The sequence below is a fragment of the Cariama cristata genome, unplaced genomic scaffold (assembly GCF_000690535.1).
Source record: "Cariama cristata isolate BGI_N322 unplaced genomic scaffold, ASM69053v1 scaffold24559, whole genome shotgun sequence".
NCBI classification, from domain to species: Eukaryota; Metazoa; Chordata; class Aves; order Cariamiformes; family Cariamidae; genus Cariama; species Cariama cristata.
Window position 1 is genome coordinate 2,239 of NW_009637820.1, and position 14,412 is coordinate 16,650.

At 36.6% G+C, this 14,412-nt stretch overlaps 1 protein-coding gene across 1 annotated transcript; it reads right to left on the bottom strand.

Moving 5' to 3' along the window:
• Positions 1 to 3,695: 3,695 nt before the first annotated feature.
• On the bottom strand, positions 3,696 to 9,953 carry KBTBD3 (kelch repeat and BTB (POZ) domain containing 3). The gene is given in 3 exon segments (XM_009708503.1): positions 3,696 to 5,562; positions 8,463 to 8,737; positions 9,882 to 9,953. Coding segments are annotated over 3 exon segments (1,968 nt in total). The 3' UTR covers positions 3,696 to 3,941.
• Between the last annotated feature and the right edge of the window lie 4,459 nt (positions 9,954 to 14,412).

The following is a 14,412-nucleotide window of genomic DNA, read 5'->3' on the forward strand; positions in this document are numbered from 1 at the left end:
GTAGTATCATACTTTCCACATACCAGCAGAGCCCAGGCAGCAGCAAAATGTTACTGATCTCTATGCTTTATTGGATGTTAGAAGGGAAAAAAAGTAAATTGCGCGTAGCGTTCAGCTATAAATATTGCCAAACACATCCCGGGTTTCAGTCTGGTTTAATTAAACTAGATCTTATGCTGCCTCCTGTTGGTCACCTACAAACAGAAACATCTAAAATTAAGACTCCACATTACGAACTGCAGACAGCACATTCTATATAGCCTATACCTTACCTACTAGCTACTACTAATCAGAGGAGGTATACAGCTTTCTTCATGGAGTAATACCAGAAATAAATCTGACCCAGTAAATCTACTCCATTTTGTGAATACATTGAATTTTTAACAGCAATAAACTGACTTACTACAAATCTATTTAGAATATAGAAAATAAATTCATTAGTACATAAATAATAATCAGGTCTGTGCAAACATAATTAATATAAACACCTGAATAATTGATATTTATTGTAACAACTAAACCAGTATGATAACATTACCAAAGTGCCATAATGTTTTGATAGCATTCTTTAAAAATTAAGATTATCCAATATAATCATTACTGGATATTAAAATCCCGCATACAATATATATTATCTTCATGTATATTATACTGGTCATGCTTATAATGTGTTCTGTAAGATAGAATACTATTAGAAATGTTTTGGTTACATCATTTAAGTGCAAATAGTAGATTATAACTTTACATGCAATTTGTATGTTTTAAACATCTTACTATATCTCAGTGAGAAGATAGGTAATCATTAATCTAGTCATCGACTACTTTTAGAGGAAGGTACTTTTTCATAAAGTACTGTGAGCTTTGAAAAGTCAGAAAAGATGTAGAAAAACTCATTTTGCACTAATTTTGTGACTTTTTTTTAATTGCGTAACAGCTGCGTAAAGTAGACTGAAAAATCTGTTTGATCCAGACCTACAGCAGTTAGTTACTCATGCAAGTAATCCATATTCTTCTGAGCAGTGTAGTTGACTTCGCTGAGATTTCTTACATCATTAGCGGTTAATCACAGGATTTGGAACCTAGGCCCTCGATTTTATCATAAAGCTTTAGTTTTAAGCATGACTTTCTAACACAAGCTTCTGCACTCAATTCTGCTATCAGATTTAACTCTCTGCATGTGGAATTGTGGCAAATGACCTTTTTTCCTCTGTGAGAGTTGTAATACAGGCTTACCTACATAACTGAAGAAAATTAGTACTATTTCACAGTAACTTTTCTGTAAGCAATGGTATAAGCAAAAGTAACTGACAGTACTACATTATTTCCTGATCGCTGAGAGCTCAACTCCATTTGAAATCCATGAATGATTTGTCAGATGGGGAACTGACATTAGTTCCTGTGCAAATGTAGCAGAGAATATTAAAGAAGCATGTCTATTTTCCAAATTAAGCTTCATTCAGTTTTCACTATATGTCCTGAGTAATTTACCACATACGTCATTGCTCTGTCTGATGTCGTATGCCAGAGGTTTATACATATAGCAAGTAGCTGGATGGAAGACTGCCAAAAAAAAATTTGCTGTAAGGAAAAACTTAGAGGAAAGAGCGTCATCTGAATTACTGACCGACTCGCTGTTTACGTGACCCAGCAATTTGGTCATGACGGTGGCCATTAAAAAAACCTCACAATTCTCTAGTCTCTTCCAATTTGCATAGCTATTTATACCCGTGTACTATGGGCATAATAGGTTACTTTTCTCATTGCATAAATTGCATACTCGTATTACTCAGGTATAAAAACAACACAAAAACACAAGCAAAGGAGAACTGGGCCTTGTATTCCAACGAAGTGACAAGTTGCAAGAATGAATGGTTAATGAAGTCTCTATGCTACCTTGAGTAGCTTTATTAATGCTAAAACTACTGTTCTCCTAGATGTCTATTTTTCTCCTACTGTTTCAGTAAGCAGGAATAGTATTCTCCGTTTCTCCTAAACTATTCTATACCATTTGCTTTGCACTAACAAAAAGTAGCTGTGTTCCAATATAAAAATGCTTGCGTTTCAGTATGGTGATTGTAAAGGTTACCTGGTTAAGTGTAGTTGTAATACAATTCGGAGACTCACTATGAAAAGAGCAAAATAAATGTGGAAGTTGCCTGAAATACTGTAACAAGCAGCGATTTACTTCTACAGAACTGACACTCAATAAATTATTGAGTGGGAAGGTTCCACTCTAATAGTATGTTCTCCAAATGTGCATAATCTTTACTTACATCCTTATGAAAATACTTACGATGAATGTTATCTAAATTTATAAAGGTATCTGATAACAAATTAGGGAGTCAATCACAGAATTGGAACTTTCCATTGTTTACTGTTTAAAACAGAAGTATGTTGCTAGGCAATATTAAGCTTTAAGCATTAATATTGAGCTTGAGTTTTGCAAAAAGTACATGCAGTAGGGATGTGATAATGAACTTACCGCAGTCGTCTCAAGCCATATGAAAGACGTTTTAGACGCCTCACTAAATTTTGTTCATTTTCAAAGTGCTTGGAAAAGATGTGCTTAGATGTTTAGAACCATTCTGTCTGGCATAAGACAAGCCTACCAGTTAAGCGATACTTACATGGAACATAAGGGCTCCCAATATCTTATTCAAATAGCTAGTAAGAAAGAAAATTCTCAGGGTGTGGAAGATTATAAATGAATTTATGAAACTTAGCTAATTTCAGTGTCCTTCTGTCAGACACAGGTCCCACTTTGTATGCATGAGATCAAATTTACTTCACAATGTATGCCTAGACTAATATTAATAGTAAAAGTCCATTACAATTTCAACATTATAATAGATGACTACTGAAAGTTTATCAAGCAATATATTCTGTAGTGTTTACCATGTAATATTTTAACACTTAAAATTATGATGAAGTACAAGATAAAGTGTACCACTATAGAAGTTTAAAAAAGGAATTCTTTCACCTCAGAAATACTATTTACTTTGACTTTAAATATGGTGATTTACTTTTGTAACTGTGCATTTGACGTATGACAAGATACGAACTTTTCCCATAGTTAACCGAAGCAACAACTAAAATTTATTTTACAGCTTGCTGCTGTAAGGTAGTAGGTAGCACTGGAGACTTCAGAGATGGAAGACTTCTGTTAGAAAACATCCTGAAGTGTTTTTTCTTATAGTTAACAGCATGACTGAAGCAAAGATAACCACATGAATCATCCATCCTGTAGAAATCTTGCCCGCCCTGCAATATGTTATCAGAGTTTATCTTGCCACAGTGAATGGGATGAAAACAGAAAGTACAACTACTACTAAGGCACAAGGATGGAGAAAAATGGTAAAACTGAAGAGCTGAAATAAGATGATAGGAATTATCAGTCTCTTCAAGTTAGATACCTGGTTTTAATGCTGTGAAGGTCACTTTGGCTCTTGCCCTTGCTAAGGTCATTCTAATAAGATAAAGCTGACAATGAATTCCTCTTACAGGTTTATAAATATAAAAAACCTAAATAAAACAACACTAATGTAGATTTCTTTTAAATTTCAGTTACATAGGGAAAACAGTATCACAGTCAGTTTTCTCGCTCAGCAATTTGTCTACTGGGACAACTGTGAATATTACAGAAATAATGGCACATATTACACAATGAATTCCTCATGACTATGCTTTTTTGAAAAGTATTATAATTTTGCAAATTATTCAGATAATTACAGAGAAGACTTGCATATAAAATTAAGTAATACTTCTATATAATGACTAGCATGAATGACAATTTAATGGACTCTTCCAAAAGCAATTCTATAGCATACAATTTAAACTGAAGTTTTAAACAAAACAGTACATATTTTTCCATCTGTAAATTAATACCTAAAAATCTGTTCTAAAACTTGTGCATTTAAATAGATTCTTCTGACTCAGGAGTTTCAAAATTCTCCAGAGCAAATTGTCAGTACAGATGACCAGGGGTCCCTGTATCTATTAAACTGAATGACCTGACAGTAAAACTCAGTTAAGGCTCTTGGCATTGGTGAGACTTCTTCCCACTCAGACCTACTACTGTGGTAGACTTGAACTTCATCTGTGATTTCTTCTGGAGCATAATCACCACCTAATATATAGATTTTGTCTTCTGTCCCAACTGCTCCTGCATTAAAGCCAGCGCATTCAAAAGATCCTTCCCCTTTCCAAACACAGGTTTCTGGGCAAAAACTGTAGACCTTGTAGGTGGAGAGATCACATATGTACAATGTACAGTTCACTGGAACGGCTTTGATTAGAGTTGCATGGAAGAACTGCCCAAATTCTGCAACAAGCTCAGACCATTGATCAGTCATAGCATTATACTTGAAGAAACAGTCAAGAGATGGATTGAAGGCATCAGTAATCTCTACTTCTGAGCCAAGGACGTAAATTATATTCTGACATGCACTTGCTTCTGGATAGTAGATACCTCTTGGTAATTGGCTTACCGATTTCCAGTCTTTGGAAAGAGGATTATAGGATTCTACATCCAAAAGACTTCGGGTTTCTTGAGCTCCTCGGGTCTTTCCACCTATTACAAACAGCTGATTTAAGGTTACAACAGATGTGTGCATTGTCCTCGGTTTTTTCATAGCTGACACTATGGAGAATTCATTGCTGACTGGACAGTAGCACCACGTTTGGTCAGTGGCATCATGAAATGGTTCGGCAATATGAAGCCTGACAGTCCTATAACAATTCCCTTTGCATCCTCCAGTAATAAATATTTTTTCTCCATAGCTAGATAAACTTGACCCTGGAAGATCAATCATATGCGTATGTGGTAGTTCTTTCCATTTATCTGTATTGATGTTGTAGCAGAACGTATGTCTGTTTTCTCCATCTTCATCAGTTTTATGAACAAATATATATTTTTCTGTTGTTGAAGGACGTGCATCTGGAAACAGTCCACTAAAGTTTTGCACACTTTTAACTGCATCATTGATTATTACTGAGCAATTAGCACTTTTAATTAGGTGTTCTTCAGAATGTAGAAAGTCCTGCAAAGTCTTTTCAGGTAACTGGTGTAGTCTCACTTTTTTAATCAAATTAGGCAGATATTTCTGTCGTGTTTCTAAGTTGTGTTTGGTCCACTGAAGGACAGCTTTCAACACTGATTCTTCCTCAGGGACATTTAGTTCATCAGCCTCGAGACATTTTTGTAATATCTCAAAATTCATCTCCAGAAAATCACTTGATCTGAGCAGCAAGGAAAAGTGGTGCTGTACAAAATCTAGCGCATGATCAAATAAGCAGACAGAACCATAACTTTCTGATAGAGAAAGCAACTGTAAGCAATTCACAAGATCAATACTTTTTATTAGAAAGTCACTGCAAGCTTTGGAAAGGAGTGAAACTTGAAGAAATGACGACAGTTGGAAGAGCATTTCCACATTATCATTTGTTATCTCTGTTTTTCCTGTGTAAGCGTAATCGAGAAAAGCTTTCACTGCCTTGGGTGACAGATTACTAATAGTAACATTGCCATCATCTCGTTCTTTCATATTAACTTCAAACATGGCTCTGTGAATAAAATATAGAAGATACACACACAAATTAAACATCTAGCAAACAGGAGAGAACACTGGTGTGAGAGGAAGGACACAATCAGAGGCATATAATAAGGTGGGCAGGCTGTATAGGTCTAAAATGTGGAGGTTCTCATGAGAAAGAACAATGCATTGCTTGATATGGTTGAAGAAAAAAGGAGTGGTGGCAAGAACATATTCGAAGTGATGGCTCTTAAAAATGATAGCAGCACCTGTGTTTTGTATGGATTTTCACAGAGAATGACGAAGTGTGCAGCACTCAATGTGAGAGAAAATGTGAAATTGTTCAGGGCAGCATCAATTTCAAGAGCTTGAGAAAGAAAGGCTGATTTAAAAAATATATAATAAAAAAGCCCGATGATTTAGGTCATGCACTGTGGATGAATACAGAAAATTAAGTTAAAAAAGGCTTTCCAAATTGCAGGCTGAGCAAATGGCAGGATGGATGATGGGTGCATTCCTCAGTAATAGAAGTAGGTGAGGGGTGAAAGAGGAGAAAAAACATGAGGGAACTTAATTCTTCCTTTAGAGTTGACAGATAGATGTACGGGTACAGGCAGATGCCAGAAAAAAAAAAAAAAAAAAAGAGGTTTTGACATAGGATTGCATGACATAATGGAACTTGTGCAGAAAGTAGATTGTGACTGAATAGAAAGATGATGGTTGAAATCGTGGAACAAAATATTGATCAGTACATTTATGCAAATTTTATTACAACTTTGACTACTTTATTACTAAATGTGTAATAACATTTCACTATTTCAGACAATCTAACATGGCAAGATAAAATAATTAAAGTTTTTCAAGCCAGTAAGTGCTGGCAACAGAATAGTGCTGCAACATCACCTGCCCTCCCCTCCCAGAGCCTACGCATCAGGCTGTGATAGCAACAGCTTCTGAATTTGACAAAAGATGATAGTGGAGAAAGATTTAGATAAATCATCAAATACTAAGTATATAATCTGGATATTAATATATCATAGATAGTTCCTATTAAAAAAGAGTATTATATCATAGTTCAGTTATACAATTAGTATCTGTATAGTATGTGATTTTTAAAATCCCATACTCTCATGAAGCCAAAGACAAAAAAAAAAAAAATATCACTTTGTATAGCATACTCTTTGGGAAGTTAACATCAGGTAAAGCAGTAACTTGTCTGACCTCCTGAACAAGAACATAAAATTACAGTAAGACATTTATCTCCCAAAGACCTTTTTGCATACTAAATGATGATCCCAGAGGTCTCTTCCAACCAAATCGATTCTGTGATTCTGTGATCCATAGAATCCTTTCCTCATTAACCCAAGAGCTATGATACAAATCTCTAATTACAGAGTAAAATAGCAACTGAACAATACTAGTAGAAGGAGAGCAATCTAGGCAAAGGCTTTGATTCTGAAAGCTAACAAGCAGGTAGCAAAATGTTGCTGAATTTTGGGTTTACACAATGAAACCAAAACTAAGAGAAGTCTAAAGGCCAAGGAATACAGCAAGTGTTCAATTTTAAAATCTATCTGGTGGACCTAGGTACTTTTTATTCCCCAAAGGTAATAAATGGATCTTGCATTCCAGGACAACTTATTCATTCGATGGCTGCTGTTATCAACTGTTACATTCAGGGAGAGGTCTCCCTGGGCAAATTTTAACCTGAAGACCCTGTAGGTAGTGAAAAGGACACATATGTTACCATGTGCTTAACTTCAGTTCTAAAAATTACCACTGGAAGCTATTTCATCCTAATATTCCTTTCTAACAGAGCATCTCTGTGCTGTCAAGCAGTAAACACTTGACATGCAAGTAGTTCTGTGTGTCAGAGAAAAAACAAATCTGCTGCTACAGTGGAGAAATAGCTTATTTCATCTGCATTTCTTCTTTTTTCAGTAGTTCTAAGAACACATCTAGCCTATATCCTCTGTCATACGTGGCAGACTCCCACAGACCATGGGATGCTCCAGGCCATTTGAAAATAACACTTCTCACCTATGTATAGGCAACTGAATCAAGGTCATCAACTCATTTCCAGAAGGCCATTTTTTCATTGTTAGAGCATCTTACCTTTGTCTTCTAGTGAAGAGTGTATTTGAAAACAGACTTTCAGTGTGGAATTGCAAGTTTGAGCCTTATTAATAAAAAGGTTAGCAAGGTTCTTCAGAAATTAATATCCTGTATGTGAATGATGTGTCTGTCCCCTAAGAATGCATAACTTTAATCACTGAAGGAAGATCACAGATCCATTTCATGCTGAAAGGCTGAAATCTGTACTTTAGAAATCTGTTTAAATACCTCTGAAGACAAACTCTACCATACTGACCATTCATCTTAGACAAACAAAATCCAGCCCCATTCCAAAACCATGTACAATTTATCCACAATTGGTCAATGCAAGATGTATTTGTAAGCAACCTGTTATGTTTTGCAATATAAATGTGTCAAAGTACGTAGGCTCTTGCATACAAAGTCAAACAATACCCTTGCAGACCTTCAAGTACGGATACAGGCAACAGGTAAGTCTTAAAGATACACAACCTGTGTCAATTCTACCCAAGAGCATAACCATGCACTTATGGTTTGACATTTGTATTTCACAGTATAGACTGCTGTCTGAATCTCAAATTCATAGAGCCCTCATGTCACTTTGGAAATACAAACAGATGTATTTGGAATATGGTTAGGCATCGAACACTGTACTTTGGTTTGGTTTGGGTTTTTTTTGCTATCCTTAATATGATGTTTGAATGCTTTACTCAAAACTCTGCAGACATATGTAAGTTGTGATGATTTATTTTTTAATTTTTGTAATTATATTCCTTCCCTCCCTCCCAGACAACTTACAGTCCATTTCCTGCAAACTCATGCCAAAATTAGGTTTACCTGAAAAAATCACTGCACGCTGCCAGTACACAACGATGACAAGGAATTATTTCATCTTTCACACGAATTTTAAAGTCAAAAAAAATGTTTTGTTCTCTGAACTTTTGTAGTACTTTTAGAATTTGTTGTCCATGACCTTCAGCCACTAAGGAATTGATTTTACTTTCAGGAACAGAAATTCCATTGCAAATAGGTCTGCTAATGTAATCCCGTTGATTGGCCATGGTTTCTTCAATCTATGCCTGAAACTGAAATAGAAAAATAAGTGAGTGATTCTACGGTCTTACTATTTAAAGAAAAATAAAAAATATCAATATACCATAAAAAAAAAAAACCAAAAAAATTCCCAGCATTGAATTTGGTTTGTAAGTCCTATGCACAGTTATAAATTTGTGTTATAAGTGACTTTTACACTGAATTTAATTTGATAATACTACTACTACTTTGCAAAATATATATACATAACATACTTTGAAAAGTAAAATATCTGGTGTATATCAAAGAACAACTCTACAAATAGTACCCACCTGTAGGAATTTTTTTCAATGAAGTCCACAAGAAGCACACCAAGGAGTGTGTAAAAATTTTTAATGGTCATTTAAGAGAAAGACTAGTCCTAGGCTTACCCTCAAAAAACCCCACACTCTTACAATTTCATGTAAAATGAAGATAGAAAACTCTGCTACATATTTTTAGATTCCAAAAGGGTCACCTGTATACTACAAACCCGCAAACTCAAAGCAGACCAATGGTCTTTCTACAGCTTACAATGGAAGGGAGATGCAGGCTACTCGACTGCTTCCTAAGTGGATTCCCTTTAGGCACTCTGGACTAAAGTAACAGAACACAAACACCAAGAGCCTGGCCTAATCACAGGATTGCTAGGGCTTACCAAATAGGGTCCTTCAGAGACGGTTTGGCAACAGTGCAACTTTGAGTTTAGTCATTCGATACTGATTTGATCTTGTATCTCTAGTCTTGCTAGGAAACTGTATGTTTGCTTACAGCTTATGCTGCAAACTGTGAGCTTCATTTACAGTGGCATAAATTAACCGGCTTCAGAGCCGATTTAAATTTAAGACAGTGCAACCTCCCTTTCAGCAACCAAGTTTTTCTGGTGAAAATCCCTATACTGAAGTGCATTGTTGGTATGGTAAGTTTGCCTTCCCTATTTTTTACAATAAAAATATTTTACTCCACTTTGCCAACATAAAGAAACTTTAAACATGAGTATATTTTATTTACACCTATTTCAAGAGTTAGTTATACTGTGACAGATGCATAAGCTGCCCTTACTGCAAATTTGAGTCAAGCTTGTCTATTCTAAAGCTTAAACATTCCAAGGTTTTTCTATTGCAGGACTTTGCTTCCACAATTCCAATTAAAATTAGCAACGGATAATGGCCCACCTGAATTAACAAAGAAGGGGATAAAGAATTCCAAGCCAAACCCGGAAATGAGAAAAATACTGGTTTTGGTTTTTAGTTTCATGAAAAGGCTTATCTGATAACGTCATACATTCAGAGCCAACTAAGCCAACAGGCAGTCTTCTTCATGGGAGGTACTTTCATAGCAGACTGATCTATACTTTTATCTAGTCAGGTAGCTCCAACCACAAATAGACCTCCATGTCTCCTGGAATAGAAGAGATCCATTGATCCTGCTGCCAGCACTGGCACCCTTGGAGGAGGCATCTTCTTATTCCCATGGCCAGACAATCTCACGTATTCACTCAAGCCTGAGGAACTAGGAAAATACAGAAGAACAAGACCACCATTTATTCTGATAATGTATGGCCTCATAAACTTCCATAAAACATAAAGCTTTTCTGTCTGTCAGACGTCTCTAGAATAACCTTTTTCTTATGAACTTAAGAGCCTGTTCCTCAAAAGACTCAATCTTCAAAAGCAGAGTTGTTTCATTAGTTTCCCACATTTGAATGGAACTTAAAAAGAAAGTGAGTGAGTTTCAAGGTTTACTTCGCATCATGTAAAGTAACACTTCTAAAGGAAATGTAAATATTTTCACAAAATTCTAGAATTGATAATAGATAGTAGACATCTCTCTCTTTTTACATGTAATTTCTATAGCAAGCTCTGACCTACAACTTGCTTTCTGTAGGTAAAATTACCAATTTCAGTAATATTCATCTTTGTATAATGAGCACAGAAACACCTAATGTCATCAAGTCCTTCTCTGCTATTTTAGGCAAAGACATGATATAATCATTTTCATAAAAGCAATCTATGTTTCGGGAAGTTTTCTTTTACTGCCACTATTTCCACACACAGACTATCCCAGTACATTAGTGCCAACACTGCAAACCTTCTTTGAATTACACCATCAATTTATTAATGTTTACATATATTTGTTCTTCTGTCAAAATTGTCATTTGACTTAATTTTCCTTTGTATATTTATTCACTCTTACAATTATCAAGACTGTTGATATCCTCTCTCAACTTTTATTAGAACGAACAATTGTCAAACTTTCCAATGTCCATTTGTAAGACTGAATTTTTATTTTCCTCATAATTTCTTGCAGCTTCCTCTTCATCCACTCCAGTTTGATCTCAGATTTCTTTCACTGATATCAGATTTGTTGTACAGCATTATGGTTAAGATCTCATCAACTACTCCAATTTGCAGGTCATCCAGCACATCCTAATTCTAATCTGTAATAGCAGTGTCTCCTTGTTTTTTATTAAAGCAAATTTCAGCAGTGTACCTCTAACGTTTTCGTCCATCATTAAGGAGGATATTAATGAATACTGTGCCATGGCTTAGCCTAATTCACCCTCTACTCCATTAAAAATATAAATATTAAAAAATTCAATTCTTATCTCCCTTGTAGCCAATTCCTGCTTTATTTGATAATTTTGGTACTAATTTACTGCCTTATTGGATCTGTTGATGATTTTAGAGCCCTCCAAAATATCTTAACAATTTAGATAAAACTCAGTATGTTAAATAAGGCCAACTAGCATTTATAATTATTTCATGCATTCTTTGACAAAGCCATACACATTAATCAATAGTTATAAATATCTGATCAAGTTACTGACAAAAGGGTAGAAAACATAGGAGGTGCAGACGTATGCTGTGTAGGTCTGGAGTTAGGAAAGTTGGGCAATGAGCCTTCTTATATTTGCTCCATTTACTCCCATGGGATTCCAGTTACAAAGTCTGTCTTTATGTAGTTTACCAAGAACCAAACTCCAGTGGATGATTCATTAGAGTTGGGATCTCCTACTTTTATTTCTTAACATACGGCTGTGTGCCATACAGCTTCTTATCATGGCAGGCAAAGGCTATATGCTCAAGCTGTCTTCTATCATCTGACCCATTGGGCACCTGACACACAACCAGCCTTCCAGCATCTCCTGTAACGTGACACATCAGACCCTGAGTACTGGCGTTATGGGATTGGCCATTGCCTGCAGGGAGATCAAATGTGTTCTCTAATGTGACCAAATTCAAGCTACCCTACCACTTAACAAAACTTCTCTGCTTGCATACTGAACATTTATATATCTTACACTGACAAATGCCTGGATAGCTATCAGCTTGGTTTTCTAAAAAACAAAAAACCAACCCTCCAAAACCAAACCTCCTTAAAGTTAATACATTTGCCCTGTTTTTCTGCTTGAAAGTCACATCAAACAAGTGGTCTATTGGCCATTACAGTGAAATGTGATACAGATTTCAAAGTTATTAAGGTCAACCCCACATAATACATGCTTGGGGAGATATATGTACCTCTCAAAGCTATCTGTACCAATCTCCAGTTGAGGGGCAAGGCATTCTGCACACCCGATAAGTTAAATGGCAAGAAATGGCCAGCCTATGTATGGCCACAAAGCAGATCGCAGCTAGCCAGTTCTGAGCTCCCCAGTTCAAAAATGACAGGAAACTACTGGCGAGAGTTCAGCGAAGGGCAACAAAGACGATGAGGGGACTGGAGCCATCTCCGTTATGAGGAAAGGCTGAGGGAACTGGGTCTGTTCAGCCTGGAGAAGAGAAGACTGAGAGGGGATCTCATCAATGCTTATAAATACCTTAAAGGTGTCAAGAGGATGGGGCCCGACTCTTTTCAGTGGTGCCCAGTGACAGGTTAAGGGGCAACGGGCACCAATGGAAACTCAGGAAGTTCCATCCGAATATAAGGAAGAACTGCTATACATTGAGGGTGGCAGAGCACTGGCACAGGCTGCCCAGAGAGGTTGCGGAGTCTCCTCTGGAGATGTTCAAAACCCACCTGGGCGCGATCCTGTGCAACTGCTGTAGGTGACCCTGCTTTGGCAGGGGGGTTGGACTGGATGATCTCCAGAGGTCCCTTCCAACCCTGATGACTGTGAAACAGCAGGAGGTTGGGGATGGTAAGCTAATTTTGGTCATTACGGTGGATGAACTAAGGGACCACCGGGGAGCTCTGAGGGTAAAAGCATTCTTATGGTCTGTCACAAAGTCCACTAATAAGAACCAAGACCTCATTAGTTCTGCTGTTCACAAGACCCCTGTGTTTTAACACTGTCCTTTTCCCAAGACAATAAGGGATGGAGCAGCCTAGAACATAATGAGCTCATTGACCCAGATGCCAGGTAATCACACTGAGAAGTCTGATAAGCCTATAGTCAAAATATGAGATACTCACACATTCCTATTAGTAGCATCTAATCTATTGTAAAAAGCTACAAGAAAATGTTTAACTGACCTTAATACTTTTATACCAAACGAACAGCTGTCAAAAACACTCACTGAATTTCTTGATGAATTCTTTTACTTCACCAATGCTAACGTTCCCCTTCCAAAGACAGTTACATTTATAAAGATCTTCTTTTAGTTGGCACCATCAACAATCCTTCTCAGATGTACTTATAATTCTGTATGTGACAGAAGTTGAAACGTGTAATTTATTTGTTTATACTTATCCTTTGGAAACTCCAGCTGCCCTTTTGAGTATCAGTTTCATAACCCAGCTATTTGTTGAATCCTAGGTATTACACTAAGAGACTGTAAACACAGCATACTGTTGAATTTATATAGGCATCCAAAAACATCCAGGACAGCCATTTTCAGATTATCTCAACAGGTATACACTAAAATCATAACCACTGCAACATGCCTCCTAGAAATGGTGTTCACATCCATTCCACCAGATTCGAAACAGCAAAGCAAACAGAACTGCGGACTGAACTTTGAGCAGAGATGAACTTTTGTTTGTGCAGAGTCTACTGTAGTTCTCACCAGAGCATCAACCAGAACATACTCTGACAAAGTACATATATTCATAAACACTTTTGCTGAAAACATTTCACTAAACCAACAGTCAAAACAGCCTTAGATGCTGCGACTGACAGATAAAATGGTTACAGAAGTTTAAATTTGCTAATGAAGTTGAGAATGGTATAAAATGTGCAATTAATTCTCAGTGAATAACAGAGGAAAATTTATTAAACAAGGGAGGGCAAGGGCCTGTGTAATAAGAATGGAGCATGAACACTCAGGTAAAGACACAGGGTACAGAATGACACTGGAGAAGACTGACACCAAACTGTTTCGATCACTTTATAATAGTAAGATAAAAATATATACAAATATATGTGATATGGTAATAGCCTAGGGGATGTTGTTTTGTCAAAGTATTGAGCATACATGAGTATGGTGTATAGGTAAGTTAGCACTTTGTCACAAACTGTGGACTTGATGATCTTTGAGGTCTCTTCCAACCATAATGATTCTATGATTCTATGAAAAAGCATGTTAGGGCGATGCCTGCCCAACAATAAATGTGACCGAACGTCTGTAACAGGACTGAAGTGTGAGATGGTTCCCAGCACAAGGGACACCAGTGTCACACGAGGCATGTACACATTCAGACAGCACAAATAACATTCTGTGTGTAGATATTCTCTCCTCTACCAACACAGCTGCAAAACCAGTCTAAATTC